At 33.7% G+C, this 18,000-nt stretch overlaps 2 protein-coding genes across 6 annotated transcripts; both read right to left on the minus strand.

Annotated features, from left to right (window-relative positions):
- Positions 1-1,561: 1,561 nt before the first annotated feature.
- On the minus strand, positions 1,562-8,219 carry LOC105125967 (Homeodomain-like superfamily protein). Of its 5 annotated transcripts, none has more exons than XR_842332.1 (9): positions 7,853-8,217; positions 6,447-6,554; positions 5,701-6,357; positions 5,045-5,124; positions 3,766-4,224; positions 3,582-3,668; positions 3,332-3,426; positions 2,009-2,168; positions 1,562-1,801 (listed from the first exon to the last, which is right to left on the minus strand). XR_842332.1 is itself a non-coding variant. In XM_011026655.1 (8 exons), exons 1-7 carry the CDS (start codon positions 7,857-7,859, stop codon positions 3,328-3,330), a joined length of 1,497 nt encoding a protein of 498 aa, XP_011024957.1. In that variant the 5' UTR covers positions 7,860-8,218; the 3' UTR covers positions 1,578-2,168. The 5 variants fall into 5 exon arrangements, 3 of the variants coding, with proteins under 3 accessions (XP_011024957.1, XP_011024955.1, XP_011024958.1); XR_842333.1 differs by adding an exon at positions 2,782-2,961 and having other exon boundaries at positions 1,578-2,168; positions 7,853-8,219; XM_011026655.1 differs by having other exon boundaries at positions 1,578-2,168; positions 3,328-3,426; positions 7,853-8,218.
- A 1,734-nt stretch (positions 8,220-9,953) lies between these two features.
- LOC105125968 (signal peptide peptidase-like) lies at positions 9,954-16,010 on the minus strand. The gene is made up of 12 exons (XM_011026657.1): positions 15,897-16,010; positions 15,377-15,511; positions 14,832-14,947; positions 14,577-14,728; positions 14,379-14,464; positions 13,553-13,680; positions 12,924-12,974; positions 11,559-11,645; positions 11,358-11,427; positions 10,699-10,835; positions 10,519-10,596; positions 9,954-10,374 (listed from the first exon to the last, which is right to left on the minus strand). The coding sequence occupies exons 2-12, from the start codon at positions 15,414-15,416 to the stop codon at positions 10,294-10,296; spliced, it is 1,026 nt and encodes a 341-aa protein (XP_011024959.1). The 5' UTR covers positions 15,417-15,511; positions 15,897-16,010; the 3' UTR covers positions 9,954-10,293.
- Between the last annotated feature and the right edge of the window lie 1,990 nt (positions 16,011-18,000).

Consider the following 18,000-nt stretch of genomic DNA (forward strand, 5'->3'; position numbering starts at 1 on the left):
AATATATAAAAATTTTAATTTACAATTAAGATTTTTTATGTAAAAAAAAAATATTAAAAAAAGCATACATATTTATATTTTCATGTTGAAAATAAAATTTACCTATCAGATAACAAAACGAAGAGTCACATAACCATGTCATTAGTAACCAATCTTTCACGTGAAATTTTTTTACAGTGGTGAATTTTTCAAAGTCATGCGTTAAAAGCGATACGCGTTTCAACATAACAGATGCCTTGCGCGTACAAGAATGCCTCGTATAACGAAACATTCGTTAATTAAATATTAAAGAATTTAATTTGCCAGTCAAACAAGAAGCAAGGCAATGAAAACTAACCCCAACGCACGACCTCTCACACTCCCACCGGCAAACGAGATCCTCGTATCTAAAAACCCTAATTACAGCAGCAGCAGCAGCATGCCTTCCATTGCTAAACCAGAAGGGCTACAACAAGGCGAGATTTCCTAACTTTGCTTGTAGTTTTCAACGCAACGTAAAATAGTTATGTTTTTTTTTCCTTTGTCACCCTCTGTAAGAGATTTGCTGACACTGATATGTGGCTTGAGATCGCGTAACTTGCCACATGCAATGGAATAACAGTCACCCTCCCCTCACAATTTACTTCGAGTACACGCACCACTCCAGCATATCCCACAAGCTATAGGAGGCTTCCTGCAGTCATCATACCTCTTAGAATGTACACTTCCATGAAAACTATACCTGGAATCATTGGCAATGGAGCAGCATTTGCGCCGACAAGGCCCTCGATCCAACCAAGTTCCACCATAAATATATATATCCACAACAAGCACACTGATATTGCTATATCCAAATAATGATATTTATTCCTCCAACAAGACCACTCCTCCTGACAGAAGAGACCCTTGCAGCAGAAGAACCTTGAAGAGATAAACCATGACTGATTCAATGGTGCACCAAAAAAAAATCTGTACATCATTTGAACCATGCTGAAACGGCATGTCCCTTTTTCATGCCATGTGATATCATAGCAATGACTTAATGGAATCATGCTTCATTTCCAAATTCAATTTTCTATAAATTATGATACATTAATATTGTATCAGGTAATTAATCTATAAATTATGATACATTAATATTGTACCAGGTAATTAATATCTACACACACACACACACACACACACACACAAAAGTAAATGTCTAGTTTTTGTGCTGACGTTACTAATCATAATTAAATTCTTTGAAAAGCTTAATAAATTTGCGATATATATATATATATACACACACACAAGTAAATGTCTAGTTTTTTTGCTGAGGTTACTAATCATAATTAAATTCCTTGAAAAGCTTAATAAATTTGTGTTCCATGATATTTAATCTCCTTGGGTTATCTGGATTGATGGATTCTCGTATAAATTAAGATTTTGTCATGGATCCATATTTAGTGTTTTTTCTGATTATCCATGTCAAAACTAGAAAATCATGAGAATTTTGTTATTTTATTTCCAGTTTCATTATAAGAGAATATATCTACTTAACCATCAAAGAGACCCCAAAAGTTAATCATCATAGAATTTCCAATAAACAAACAATCACCTTGCAAACCAAGGAGAAAATAAAATATTAATCTGAGCTTTCATATTTCACAAGGGAGAAAAAGAAAGGGTCATGTCATGCATTAGTTATAGAAACTAGAAAATACTTAAATCATCCCCTGAAAACAGCTTTATAGAGTAGTCTTGCTATCATTTGCCTTCACGAAAAAGCACTACGGGCACGCGGTGCAGGGGCACGCGGTCATCAACATCGAAGGGGTCTTGCCTAATCAGATTTACAATCAGAAATCAGAATATCTCCGGAAAGAATTTTAATATTCAGGACAAAATTTGTACACACTACGAAGTATATGCTTGATGACATCACTGGCTAAACCAATCGGTTGCCATAACGAACTAAAATTTCATTCCTCATGGAATGGGAACATCACCAACAGATGAAATACATTATCTCAACTGTACAACTTCGTACCATCTTCATCAGGTAAATGGGTATCGCTATCTTTCTGACAGGTGATCTCACAAACCCATATGCCATCCAAATGCATCAATTGTCAGATCCTCATTCTGCTGAAGAACTGGTTTCTGCAGTTTCATCCTCGCTGAAACTAGATGGCCTCTCTATGACAGACCTGCAGAATACACAAAGCATGAAGAATGCTATAAGCTCTGTAGCCTATTCAGAAAAGGGGAAAGAAATGATCAGGTTTGCATTGCTGGCAGTATGAAAATAATCATCTAAGTGAGACAGAGTTACATGTTCAGAAAACAAATATCTGTCAAAACTGAAAATAGTGATTAACTAACAAGTCAGCATCTCGACCAAATCAGGCATCCGGCATCCTCTTATACAAACACCACAGACACCTATCATTTCTTGAGCTTTGAACCTCACTTCAAACATATGAACCCAATCAGTCTTGACATGACAGGTGAACAATGTGAAGTCTGGTGATCAAAGAGTTACTACTCTGCACCTTACAAGAGGAATTAATATGACTTATTTCACAATCAGCCAATTTATACATGAAAACAAGCTTTACCAGTGTTAATCACTATAGATGATTCAAATGAGTATTCACAACAAGTCTCTGAGAATCGGTCTGTTTCAGACACATATAACCTCCCAATGCCAGCTGGCACATCCCATGTCACACAATGCCTACAGCTTCAGTGAAAGCAAAGCCCAAGGTCATGCTCTCTAGATTCTAATGCACTTCTACGTGTTCCATAGATAATTGGTACCTCAATGATGTATGATTAAAGAGAAATCTGCTTGACAATTATCCCTCCTCTCTTTTCACCCAGCTCTTCAAAAGGAAGGCTTTATGGGGTTATGGATCCTGAAATAGTTCTAGATAGCAGTAGCAAGTTTCCTATTCGTATTAGCCATCATGACAGAGGGAGGTACTAATGTCAGTTCACCTGAAAGGTGAAACAAAAAAATTCGATAACACAACAAACAGGGTAACCATGCTTAACAATGCAAACTACCACAACTGCATCAGAGTACAAGTGGCGGTGTAAACCACACAACAGTAACCATCTACACAACCATTTATTTCCATCTAAATAAAGCAACTTACTTTGGAAACTAAAATTTGTACAGCTAAATGCATCATGAGACATGGATACTGTACTGTAATTCTCTTCATGGGAATTTTTGGATTCATTAAAGACTAACAACCATTTTAAGTCCATCAAAATTGACAAAACATGCACAACATATACACACTATATTGATAAAATAAAGAAGAAAAGAAAATTATCATTACATATAGAAATTTTTACCTACCCTTCAGTCAGATTTGTTCTCTGGCGCACACCAGAAACTGATGCTTTTGTCACATGTTCTTGCTGTGGAAATTCAGCCCTGAATCTTTTTGCAACCTTCAAATATTAACCCAAAAGGTGAAAGGGTCAGAATCAATGTACATTTATAAAAAGTATATGTGTGCATTACAAGTCTATTGAGGATGAAAGTACATGCAACACGTCGTATATACTCAAAATATTCCCATAAGCTGACCACATTATAAACTCACAGCTGTTTCATCTCTCGGATGCCTCTTTACTCTAACTGAATCATGCGAGCCTTTCATTCTCTTCATTTCTCCATAAAGCTTTTCCTCCTACACATACCCAATGTATAACTTGATATTATACTAAATATGTTAGAGTGGACCAGTTCAAGAATACAAGCAGAAGGATTTAAACAAATAAGAGAACCTTTCCCGTCTTTGTAAATGGTGCTCTCTCCTCTGTAACAAGAGATTTTCCAGGTCCAAGAATCGAGTGTGAACGCTTAGACATGTAGTCATTCCTCCGAGCTATCTTAGGAGTGTCATTATCACAATCATGCAACCAACCTTGTGTCTTTTCTCTCCTGCCACGAGGACCATGATGGGTTGCAAAAGAATTTGATCTTCTCCCTTCAAAATCATGCTTAGAGCTTGTCCTATAATTTCTTTTGCTTCTATAGACTGACGTTTCACCAGCAAGATCATCAGGCATATCCATGGTAGAGTTCCCGCCTGCATTAGAATTGGAACCATTATAGGTAGACTTCTGTTCTAGATGGTGACGGGATTTTCTCTCATGAGAATCAGATCCATGCTCGGGATTACAATTTGCTCCCTCTGTATATGAATCATGAGAACTCATCTTGGTGCTATATACTTCATATCCCTGCAAGGGTATAAAACACATATAATAATTATACTTAAAATGGCATTCCAATTTGTATGAGTTTCCATGAAGGTGTGACTATAAGCTCTCATCAGAACTTCAAAAAACAACTATTATCACTTCAACTGCTGGCACCAAGCAAGATCTGGGCGATGGCAAAATGGAGTCCAAGAAGTCATTTGGCCATAAAAAATAAAAATAAAAAACAAACTAGTCCCCTGACATTTCAATGCCTAACTGAACCTTTTCCATGGAACATACCAAAATGAGGAAGGAAATATGTTGCAAGCGTAATTGCTGGTGGTGCATGGTTGGTGGCAAAATGGCAGCAAAAGTAAAGTGAAGGCCACAATGGTGTTGAACATGGGATGGCAACCTCTTTGGGAATGATGGAGAGGTGGAGGACATAGAGGTTTCCAGCATGGACCTGCAGAACTTGAGCCTCAAACTAATTTGTTTACCATTATATAATAATGGTCATAGTTCTGACACCATTAAATTATCTGTCCAAAGTGAATGACAGCCATTTTGTTTGCACAATATAAACTCAACTCAACTAAGTATCAATATTCTCAATCCCATTACATTTGGACAAACTCAACTCACCTAAGTATCAATATTCTCAATCCCATTACATTTGGACAAACTCAACTCACCTAAGTATCAATATTCTCAATCCCATTACATTTGGACAACACAGCAGGCACAAAATTTAACCCTTGTTTCTATATTGATTAATGTGATGAATGAGCATGTATAACATGATATCAAGATGTCACTGACTATAAAGCCAAGAAAATGTATCATAAGATCTACTCACACCACCGAGACTGGGTTGCTTTCGAACTCCAGAAACATCAGGAGAACGCATCCGAACAAGATCGCCTACATAGATTGGTCCTGCAAAGATGATTCGCCATAAACAGCATATCAAAGTAAAGAAAAGTGGAGTGTACATAGTTGTAAATAAGAAAAAGGAGTATGGTTATCAAATTATAGTGAAATATATGTCAACAATGAGTGGAGTGAGGACTCAATGCTTCTGCCAGCTGTTGCAGAAAAATGGCATCAAGAGGAAACCAAAAAAAATAAATTCTGGCTCCCAGCATCAAATGCAAACGTCATGGTACCATTGAAGAATTTGTAAGGTAAATTGCAAGTCTAAGTAGGTAGAGAAACAAATGGGCTATTTATTGCCAAGCATGCATCAAACATTTAAGTTGAATGCAGATGCTACTGAAGTAAGTATTGCTGCATTCAACAAAGCAAGACATAACTTATTTGGAATGCAACTGAAGCCATCAAATCATACAAATGGAAATACATGCATCCCTGCATTCTCATCCTAATGCTCTTCCTCCAAGTAGGAATCAGAGAAAACTTAAAAAGAAAATAAAACTAGAAAAGCAAAATTTATTGGGAAACCCCAGCCAGCAAAATTTGCCTGGAATTCCTTAGGAGGTCATGAGAACTTACCATTGACTGGATCTCTACTTGGGGATGCAAATGCACTAGGAGGGAGTGACTGGAAGTCAACACCAAGAGGTGGACCATCCTCCTTATAATGCCTGCCCAATTGCATCTTGACAGCAGTAATAGCAGCATTCTCAATTTCACCCTTCACTTTCAAAAATCCTGATGGTTTATACCCAAAACTCTCAGCACCCTTGGGAATTAATGGCATGGAAGCTCCATTCTGTGCTAGGTACTTTGAGGTTTCTGTATCATAAGGATCCTCTCTTTGAGAAACAAACTTATCTTGTAACGATGAGCTACTTCCTGAAGATATATCATCAATGCTGCTAACATTCCCCGTATAGCGACTTGTACGGTCATAGGTTAGATCAGCAGTATGAAAATCTTGACCATAAAGTCTCCGGCTTTCAACTTCCCTTGGATCGATATTCCTATAATCACCTTGTTTAGTACTGCCACATGAATCTTGCCTCAATCCACTACCACGATCATGAAGAATACTGCTAGACCGATCTTGTCGTCCGTTAGTGTATCCTTCATCCTTCAATCTTTTGTCTTTTAACCTTCTGTGGCAAAACCAGCTAGATATTTGCTTTTCTGTCAACCCAATTCGGTCTGCAAGTTCTGATTTCATTTCCTCCGTAGGATATTTGTGCTCTGTGAAGAAGTAAAGACATCACCTCAAGAACATAGAGACTAACAGCCGTGTGTGCGTTGAATAAAATATGTGAGAGATGAAAGAGTACCATTATAAAAGCTCTCCAAAGCAATAACCTGGGCTGGCGTCTTGACTGTCCTCTTTAAATTCTTCTCTGGAGAAGCTCTATTCTCTTCAGAATGCACTTCACTTGATTCTGAACATTGATTTTTTTATAAGACAGAGTGAAAAAGAACATGCGAGAGAGAAGAGCAAAGACACCAAACAGAACTTATAAGTTTCCCTATTCTGCTACCTTGTACAAGAAAATCAAGCACTGAGTTGAAAACAGTGATCTAAGCACAGAAGCATATCGGGTACAAAAGCAGAATAAAAAACTGTAGAATTGTGCTATTGTGTATAAAGTGAGGAAGTGACAGCACCAATTTAACTAAAGAAAACCAAATTAGTTAATCAGGCGAGGTGTAGAAATCCACGTTCACAATAATTTATCACAAAGGATATTAAATGCACCGTGTTTCGAAGAAGAGCATGTAAATGAGATTGATCGTGGTCAATAATGAATCCCAGTTTGACTAGAGTAAATTTGGCCAAGCAAAGGGAGTGGGCGGCATGTAGCTTTCAAAGAATTGGTGGACAAAGCAAGCATAACAGGTAAAATGCCACTGTTTTCACACGAACATCCAGAGTGCTTTGAAAGATGTTTATAATGACTTTGATTGTTTTGAAGCCAAGCCCTAGAAAAGTTCGTAGGGGAAAGCATGCACCTTATTTCATGGATGTAAGCCATAACTAGATAGCCAAAACCATGTTTACTTTCAGAACAACTGTGATTCAAAATAACTTTCTCGCATTACACTCAGACCACTCGTAATTCATGCTCAGTGTAACCCATTGGCTCATATATGAAGTATTCCAATTCCAAAAACATTATTCAAGGAATTCTCAATCAGCAACCAATGTTCACTCGAAGTTTTAAGCGTTAAGGTTAAATACTTCACAATATCTTTCATGTAAATATACATTCCATCTTAAACCTCAAGAGCTGTTGGAACACAAAACAAACATTATTACAGGCATACAACCTTGAGATTCAAAAAAAATAAAAACTGCTAGAATGATAAAATTCAGATGTGTGATGATTAACAATGAAAATGATCTTGCTTCACCTGAAAAGATTGCCGACATGTTTTGTTTGCAAGACAAAATGACAACATAAACGAAACGAAAGGTTCAGCAACATATAGCCAGGATTTCCATCATTTGGGCCAAAATCAAAACCCCATTTCACACACAATTCCAGTTTCCTCAAAAAACAAAAAAATCCCTAAAGGAAATTCTAACAGTTACTTATCTTGCTGATCCCAAAATAACCCTTATTGTCCATGCAAAAGATTTCTAGCAACCCACCAAACGAAAAATAAAATTCAAAAGAGTGTATAAATGATCATAAGATTGAAACCAGAAAGAGGGGGAGAGGGGGGTATGGGTTACCTTCCATGGTAGTTGAATTTCAAGGGATTCTCTCTTTTCTATGGTTTTGATTGGATCATAAATAGAACCCCATTAGACCAATAAAACTACTAAAATAGAAAATGCAAGATGGGTTTCGTTTCTTAAGGTTTGATTGCGTGGAGCTCAGCTTTCTTCTCTGATGTGTTAGGAGAGAGAGAGAAAGAGAGGTGCGTTTTTTTGGAAGGAGACTGGAAGGCAGAGTTAAGATAGAGAGAGAGAAGGAATTGAATTCTCTCTTTCTTCTCTAATTTATTGTATAGTTGGGTTTGCGTTTGTTTCAATTCTCTGTTCAAATCCAGCAATTTAACTTCTTCTCCTTCTTTTAAAAAATAAAAAATTACAGTTGGGTTTTTTCAATTCAACGAAATTCAATTTGCAAAGTGGATTGTTCTTAATTTTATTCTTGAGTTTGGTCTTTGGATATCATTTATATTAATGAGCTGTTCAATTATAAATAAAAAATATTCCCAAATTAAACAGGAATAACAAAAGAAATCACATTATGAAATATTCTTAAATTATATGAGTAAAGATGCAGTATTTATCTTCCATGAAAGTTCACTGGGAATTTGATGTACACATACATGTAAGCACAAATTGGAGAGGGTTTTCTTCATACTTTTTTCAAAAATAATTTTCTATTTCATCCGACTGATTTCAGATTGGAGTCTTGAGCAACTCATTCGAATTCCATTTTGTAACTTACTTCAATTTCATCTATTTAAAAGAAAAAAAAACGGTTGATGGATCTAGATATATTCATTAATACGTGGGTATTTTCCTGTGATAATTAAATCTCAATATTTTATTTCCCAGAAAATCAAAAACTGGTGATTTTTAACCAGGGGCCGGTTATAGGAGGGCTAAAATTGCAGGCTCTATCCCTCTCAACACCACGTCTTCAATTAATCATCAGTTCAGAGAAATTCAAATTTAAAAAAAATGCTTGTGATAGGAAAACAGGAATGAACTACTCACAAATTAATCTGAACATTCACATTAATATGAAAAAAATACTAAAGTCTCTTTTGTCATTGTACCATAACCATGTTTTAAAAAAAAAAAAAAAAAAAATACTAAAGTCTCTTTTGTCATTGTAGCATAACCATATTTTAAAAAAAAATTAAAATTTTATTTTTGGTATCACATGTTAAATAATTTTAAAATATAAAAAAATATTTTTTCATAAAAATTTCTAAGCACAAAAACAAATGGGTTTTAGATGGTGCCTTTCGCTAAACAATATATTGAAAAAAATATTTTTGATATTAATATATTATAATAATATAAAAAATAAAAAAATAATTTAAAAAAAAAAACATCTTTCAACCAAGTCACCCAATCTACTTACTATTTAATAGAATCAAAACATACTATTTATAGTATAACGAGTAAAAAAATAAAATAAAATATATTCGTAGAGGATCTCAATTCAAGTAGATGTTACACCAAGCTGGAATCTCTATGGTATTTGAGTAATCCAGGAACTCCCATTTTTATTTTTATTTTTGATATAATTAGTGGTTCCTTGTTGGCATGGGATTTTATTAATGGTTCCTTCTGACAGAACAGTTGAGAGATATTCTCAAAAAAGAAATGAAGAGTTGTACGATAAGGAGGAGGAAATTGTGTATTTAAAAATGCGAACCCAATAGGGAAGAGGTTAGTCCATTCACTCTACCACACAAGTCGAACGTCTCTTTCATCCCTCCAAAGTCCATACACCACTCCATCTCACCTTCTTTACAGGGGAGGGGGCCAGATTACAATATCACCAGCAAACCAAAGCTCTTTACAGGGGAGGGGGCCAGATTACAATCTCACCAGCAAACCACGGAAAGAGTGCATGGGCTGGGCCCAGATTGAAACTGCCCTTTTGAATCATGTTCCAAGTAATGTATAATAAAAAAATTTCTTCTTTTTTAAATAATTTTTTAAATTTTTAAATTTTGGTGATGTATTAATAAGAAATAAATTTAAAACATAAAAAATAATTTTTTTTATATATTTCTAAATAAAAAAGAACCAAGACGAGGCTAGACAAATTAATCATATTCCCAATTCACTTGATGAGCTAGCTGTGAAACCATTTGGTCCACTACCAGGATGATCTCAAATGGCTCCTTCCAGAGGGTTTTATCTGATCACCACACAAGCCTTTCCTCGCAAGAAGACTTCTCAAGAAAAATCTTGGAGGCTTAAGAATACAAAAAAACTGACGGTCTAAAATGGTCCTGCTATGAGACTAATTTTTTTATTTTTTTTTTTGTGGCTAAAATTTCAAAAGCTGTTACACTGGTGTGCAAGTTGCATAAGTTGGCAAAAAGATTGAGAGTTGTAGCATTCTGTGTCCTCAATGAAAATAAGCATATTTCTTCCCTGACACTACAGTTTCAGTATCTGAGGTTTTCTTTTTCCGATCATTCCACCTTTTTGCTAGAGCTGGTTCCACTATCTTCTTGAGATGACACAGCAGTCTTGGACTCATCAAACTCCATTAACTGCACATGATGCCGAAATAAATAATACTATATCAGACAACCGAGCATGATTACGATGACTTCGCAGGAGAAGAAATTTCTAAGAAATTATAATAGAAAGGTGGTCACTGTAAGCAACAGAAATAAGATCATAATAGGACATACTGGCTTGACTTCACCATTCCAGAAGACGTGAGCAGCTAAGAATCCTATAACAGCTGGTACAATATACAGAAGCGCAGGCTGAAAGTAATAACAAGAAAGCACAGCGATCAATACAGGGGATAATAATCCTGACATACAAAATAGAGAAGAAAAACAAGCAAAATGATCGAGACAAGTCACCTGAGCAGCTTGGAACCAGTTCATGATAATAATTGTAAGGACCACGCCAGCTGCATATCCAAGAAAAGCACTCTTAAAGTACTGGCTGTCTTTTCCCCTGGACACGTCAAATCGCAATGCCAGAGCTACAAAAATACCTGAAAGGGCAAAAATATATATAACAACCAACGTAAGAACCTAGGAGTAGATGATCACTCTATAGTGTGCTTTACTATCAACAGCTATTACTGTAACCAAATCAACGTATTTGACCCCGCATCTTCAACTTTCTGATGCTAAAATCAGAAATATTGGCTGCCTTTATATATATGCATCTGATATAGAAAGATTATGTAAAGCTCTCCCTCCAGCTAATGTGCGGGGATCTTTTCATATACACAGTTTCTTTCAAAGACTATTCGGTTTCTTTCAAAGGAATAACCACCCAATAGAAGATCAACCATATGTTTCACTAATTTTATATTATTTAACTGAAAAGCAGATTCAATGAAAATATTTTTGAGCTAGATAGAACATAAGCTATGGAATGGAAAACACTAAGCCATGCTAATGTCACAAAGTTTCATTCAATGTTGTAACAACTACTCATAGAAACCAAATGCAGCTGTCTATCATCATAGCAAATATCATGCAGGTGCAGATCTAACTAGACACTTTACCAGGAATCACAATGTCACCAAGTCCGAGCATGGAAAATGGTCTCACAGTATCAGCTGTGGGGAACAAAAGCTACAGAAGAATAGAATAGGCATGCTAATAATTAGACTGCTGCAACAAATCATATCAAAAGCTTCAATAACAAAATTCATTTTTACATGCAAATATGATATCATTGAAGATGAATAAGCTCAAAAACTAACCTTAATAGGTGCATCAAAAGATTTTGCCACGCTAACCATCACAGGAGTGAAGAAAACCCAGAAAATGTCATATACAAAAAGTCCAGCCTGCAATAAATTAAGGATAAAAAGATCAAATATCAGAAGAATTACTAATTGCCAGGAAAAAAGTGACCGGGGCTATATCAAGAAACCCCCCTTAGTGTCATCAAAATAAAGAACAGTAGCATATTTATGGAAGAAAATGATAAAATAAACTGCTGTTTTGAAACTCGTGACTAGGAGTCAAGGACCAAGAAATGTTAAATTTCCACCTTTTGGGATTTTATGCATTTAAGTGTTCTGAACATTTTGTTCATTGCTATATTTGACTTCTTAAAAGAGAAAAGAAAGGAAAAGGAAAGGTACATGACTATTGGCAACATTAAACAGGAAGAGTCCTGCATTGTGAATAGTAATCTAAAGGAAAAGGGCACTTCCCTCAACTCACATAGTGTTTCTTTAACCCATTAAGAGGCACAATTCTACTAATTAGAGCCTTATGCTGTATAAAAGGCCAAGCTGTAGGATAACCAAAAAAAGGATAGAAAACTTTCCTTATCTCTCTTCAATGTCCCTTTGCAGAATAACAGAAAAATCAAGCATGCCATGGATAGATCTTCAAACTTAAAAATGTTGTTCTCTTACCTTAAATCATATGTCAAATTCCATAACAAGTGAAAGAAGCTAAGTTTTTTACCCTCTACTGCTTAATCAAATATTACACCAACTTATCCTTTGCAGAATAACTGAAAAATCAAGCACAAGTTTTCAAATCCTAAAGACATGGATAGATCTTCAAGCTTAGTAATGTTGTTCTTACCTTAAATCATATGTTAAATTCCATAACAAGTGAGAGAAGCTAAGTTTTTTACCCTCTACTGCTTAATCCAATAGTACACTAACTTATCCTTTTGTACCAAAGAAGGTTCATGAGATAAAGAGTCCACGGTATGCTCTCTTAATGGACTAGAGAAACACTGATCAATATTGAGAGTGGGGCTGCCCTTTTCCTTAAGATTACATGAAGTTTCCCGTTAAGGTCAGCCCCAGTCATGTAAATTCAGCACAAAAGAATAATATTATCCACAAATGTACTTTCCAAATAATCTGGTTGCCATCAAACACAACATATGCTAAGCACATATGAAAAAAACACTAGCAACTTTATTCTGAGGAAACAAATTCTCAAGGACATGATTTTCAAGAAACATGAATATCAGCATTCCGTAACTTAATCTGCATATAGACATAACTTAACTAATGTAACAAACTAACCACATCTGCAATTGTATAATCAATAGTTATCCAGAAAAGACACAAGAACTCCACAATTAGACTACTTACCAAGAGGATGGCACCAGTCTTAAAAGAACCAAGGGAAAGCATTTCAATCCCCTGAGAAAAAGCAACACAAAATCAAATCATTTAAAAACCATCCAAATTTAGTAACTACATCAATCACGGGTACTTTTAGTGAAAAATATCTCGCAACTTATAAGGGGAAAAAATATTTATCTCAAGAAAATCCTGTTTCTATTGAACATTGGAACTTTGCAGTGCATACACAAGTCCTTGGCAAGTACTGAACATGTAAAAAAGTATAGTTATGGAAGCTATTAAAAGATCCACCCATTATTTAGATAACTCAGCTTGCATTCTGACATTTGATGAAATGCCTCAGATTATATAGAGTATCCAGGGGAAAACGTTGAACAAACAGGCATACCCAAAGATGTAAGCAACTACAAGAAGGCGACTAGAATATATATATATATATATATATATATAATTGAAAAGTAAATAAGGCATGCTAGCTTGTAATTAATAATATTTTTCAGTGTACAGCTTGGTTAATGTGAAAAAAGCGAGAGTTGATATAATGCAAAAGCATGATTTTTCCAAGAGGGTATTCTACAGAAGATAAATAAGTTAAAGCAGTTAGCTTGTAATCTGTTGACTGAGTGACGCCAGACCTGGATACAGAAAGCCAAGCCCAAAATATTGTTAGCCAGCCAATGCTTTTGGGAAGCATACCAAGCACAAAAGAATGTTCCAGGAATAGCCGCAACAATTTGAGATCTTGTGAACTCAATATCCAAAGCTGTGCAAGAAAGGTACAAGGAAAAACATCATTCTGCATGATACAATCAAGACATCCACTGAATCAAAGAAAAGTCCAAGAAACATAAGGTCATTAATGCTTTAACATGCAGACAACCAAGCATTTACAATGTCCAAAGCACCACTGTAAAAACCAGTCAAGAATATCCAAAGGAACTTGTCGTTATTATATCTAAAGTATGAATAGGAAGTACAGCTCCAGGACACCAAGAGTGTTATATTCGCGGCCAGATAAACATGCATGTACAAGCATCTAACTAGTCAAAATCCAGTTTTTAAGAAATGGGAACAGGGATTCAAAACTATGTCACCCATTATGAGCAGAAAAGATACAGAAACAGAATGATTACCATTTAATTTGTGTGTTTTTACTTATCCATAAAGATACAAGAACATTTCCTTCCCTTTGAACCAAAAATCAGTAAATAAATATAAAATAGAGCAGCATGTTCAAAAAAATAAAAAATAAAAACAACACGCAACAACAAATAGCTCGAATTAAGTAACGAATCAGGAAGCATTTATTTTCCGTTGAAATTCGAAGCATCCACAAATAAGCAACCTAGCAGTATAGCATTCAATAACCATGATTATAAACTAAGGATGGAAACCAGCTGAATTTTCAGAATTATTTAAGGGGAGTTGAAACATGTCTAGAGGATTCATAAGAACACGTACAACGGAAATATGGGAAATTCCAAGAAATGACATCATCATTCCAATGCTTAGGCAAATAACGTTTTATAGCTGGTAATAGTGTTGCCCTGAAAAAATGCAAACAGGAAAAAATGAGAATAATAAAAACATTAAAAAGAAAATAACACTTTTAATTATTTTATGCATATAATCATTGAAGTTCAAGTGGAAAGAACATACGAAAGCGCGACGATTCCAAGCACAAAAAAGTAACAGGTCAGAACAGCATTAACCAAATCTTTTGAAAGAAACTTGAAGAGTAAGAATAATGATAACAGCATAGCACTTCCGACAAAGGGAAAGCGCATTGCATGTTCATTAGACATGGTCTCCTGCAAGATTAAACACAGCAAATTTCAGTCAAGCACAATCTAGATCACCGGAACAGGAAAAATAAAGGGGGTAAGAATAAATGGTAATGCTTTTTATACTAACTGAAGGTGGGGTAGGCTTGACAGATCGATAGCAACCGACATAAACTGCCAGGCATGCAGTCAAGATCACATTTAAGTTTGGATCTACCTTCACAAAAAGTGGTGCCAATGTTAAACCTGCATTGAAAATCACACATATGGTATCAAAATCGCATCAAGTTCCCAAGCCATGGAACAAACAAATGGTGCTCCCACACATCAGTTTCAAGAAACAAAGAGCTATCATGTTCAAAATCCCCTTCTCTTTTTCTTACTCCAATGGCTGGGCTACTCTAGAGAAAGTAGCCCTCCTCTCCTTTAAACCCCTCGCTGCACATGAGATTCAACCCTACATCTCCCATACTACAGGTGTTTTCCGGCATCCAAGCTTAAAAAGTTATGAAAAATACCCAGGACATAAGATAAGCACACAGGCATATGAAAGAGGGGGGTTAACTAAAAAACGGAATCTACAAGGAGCAGCACAGTACAGGAACAAAGTCAAGCGCGTCAAAGTAAAGAAAATAAAAATAAATAAATAAATAAATAAATAAATATATATAATACCTGCTAAAGCAAAATTGGCAATTCTTTCGCAATTCTTCATGTTCGTATTCTAATTGGAGACAGATTATTAAGCTAATTACTACACTTCAGCGATCAATTGAAAAAAACCTATTGCCTCTTTACCATAAAAAAAACCTGCAATTCGAGTCAAGAAAATAATATCAGAAAACAAATCATTAACAGGCTGATAAAATTTACATAAAAAGCAACAGAAGACCTAATTTCTCTCTAATAAATAGGGATCAATAATTACACCCTATTTCAGTTACTGAGAAATTTACAGATATTTATCGACAATGCTATACTGATCCCGGTTCAACAGTTATGCTTGATTTTCACGAGAAACAAGAAAAAAAATAACGACGTAAATCACAAGACTTATGACTCCAATTCCATTTTCTCCATTAAAAAAATATATTTCTTTCTATTCCTCAAATTTTCTCAGCAACCAAACAAGAATCAAAATTGTAACCCTAAATTTAACCGCACTGGTATGTAAATTTTATAGAAAGAGATGTACCTGAAGAGGCTCTCTTTCTAACGGTTACTAGAGAAACAGATCGGAGATGCCTAGAGAGAGGGGGGGTTTTTTAGAGAGAGAGAAATAAAAAAGAATTATGTTTTTTTTTATATTTGCAGAAAGAGAAAGAGAGAGATAGGGTTTTACCCAACGAGGCAGGTCAAAAATATTTGGTAAGAATTTACTAGCATTAAAATCGTACAAGCCTGTCACAGAAATTTTAATTGGAAGCCAGTGAAATTAAAAGTTTCAGTGGAAATGGCACAGATACTGAATACGTGGCTTGCTGTTACTAGATTGTCGTGGTGTAATAAGAGACCGGCTGTCATGGATACACTCTCAGTAATTAATTCCGTACTTTATACTTTTACAAACAAGATAAACCGCCCCGGTCATAAAGCAGTTTGCTGCTATACTGGGATCTCTGGAGGGCCACGTATGGTGAGGTTTTCTATCCAATAAGATTCGGCCATCTCAGCAGCCAAAAATATCTCTCTCCTTGTTTTGAGATATTGTGTTAAAAGTTTCGGATTTATTGCATAAAAAGACCATAATCTTTCCTTTTAAGTTATTTTATAAAATATTTTTTATTAAAAAATATATTAAAATAATATTTTTTTATTATTAAAAATTTATTTTTATTAATAGAATATCAAAATAATTCACATATATATATAATGATTTTAAATAAAAACAAATTTAATTGCCTAAATATTCTCTTTATCTTTCTAAATTTGTAGAATATAAATAAAAATATTTTAAAGATATATCTACAATATGTATAGGCCATCATAAATTTATATTTATGTTTTATTTATAAATTTAAGGCACAATAAACTTTTTAACTGCGTATTTGATATTGTGATGTAAATTACTTTTTAAAATATTATTTATTTAAAATATATTAGTATAATTTTTTTTAGATTTTTTTATTTTCAACATTATTACATTAAAATTATTGAAAGATATTAAAACAATATCAATTTGATAATTTTTAAAATAAATATATTTTTAAAAATCATTCAAAAGTGCAAGCTGTGATACTCCCATGAAAAACTTAAGTTAAAAGCTGAATGTATGTACAAACTAAATTTAATAATATATATATATATATATATTTTAAAAACCTCGATATTTATTCTAATAAGTTATCTACCAACACTTTTCATCCTATAGTTATCAAGCTATACGAATTAAGACAAAAGGCTATGTATGTTCTTAGAATATTATTTGTTATTAGATCATATTATAAAATGAATAACCAATATCAAGCATTTAAACTAACATCAATTATATTGATTATATAAATTGATAAGTGTTCTTTATAAGGTAATATTTTAAATTTTTCATAATAATTGGGTCTCTTTTAAGGCTATGAAGTGGAAAAAAATGTTAGGAAACAACAAATCTTTTTTGTTTCTTAAAAAGTAATAGTAAGTGAAAAACATTTTCCGCTAAAAAAAAATTTAACTTGGTTTTTAAAAAAGTGTTTTATTGAAAAATTTAGACAGTAAATACTTTTTGAAAATTATAAAAATTTAAAAATATCATATTATTTGCTGATTATATAAAATTTGATTTTCAAACTTTTGATTGCTATATATATTTATTTTTGAATATTTATTTTTTAATTTTATCTCTTAAAATTTAATTTTTATATTAACTTTAGTTCTATTTTTATAATTGTTATGTGTTTTTCCTTTATTATTTTTTTATTAAAAATTTTTATCTATCAAATTTGATTCTCATTCTTTTGATTGGTACTTATTTTATTTGAAATAATTTATGAAATGTTAACTATTATTATTTTAATTTTTTTATCTTTTATCTTTTTATTTTTTAGATTTGATTTTTATTATTTTGATTATTATTTATTTTATTTAAATTAATTTATAAAATTATATTTTTTTTATAATTTCATTTTCATTCAACTTTTTAATTTGAAATATTTATTCTTTATTTTTTAATAAATTTGAAAAAAATAAAATATTAATAAGTTATTTTTTAGTTTATTTTCCATGACATAACTAAATACTGAAAAATATTTTATAACTTATTTTTTATTACCATACTATATATCAAAAAATAATTTAATTTTCTAAAA

The sequence above is a fragment of the Populus euphratica genome, unplaced genomic scaffold (genome assembly GCF_000495115.2).
Source record: "Populus euphratica unplaced genomic scaffold, PopEup_1.0 scaffold44.1, whole genome shotgun sequence".
In the NCBI taxonomy this organism is placed as follows: Eukaryota; Viridiplantae; Streptophyta; class Magnoliopsida; order Malpighiales; family Salicaceae; genus Populus; species Populus euphratica.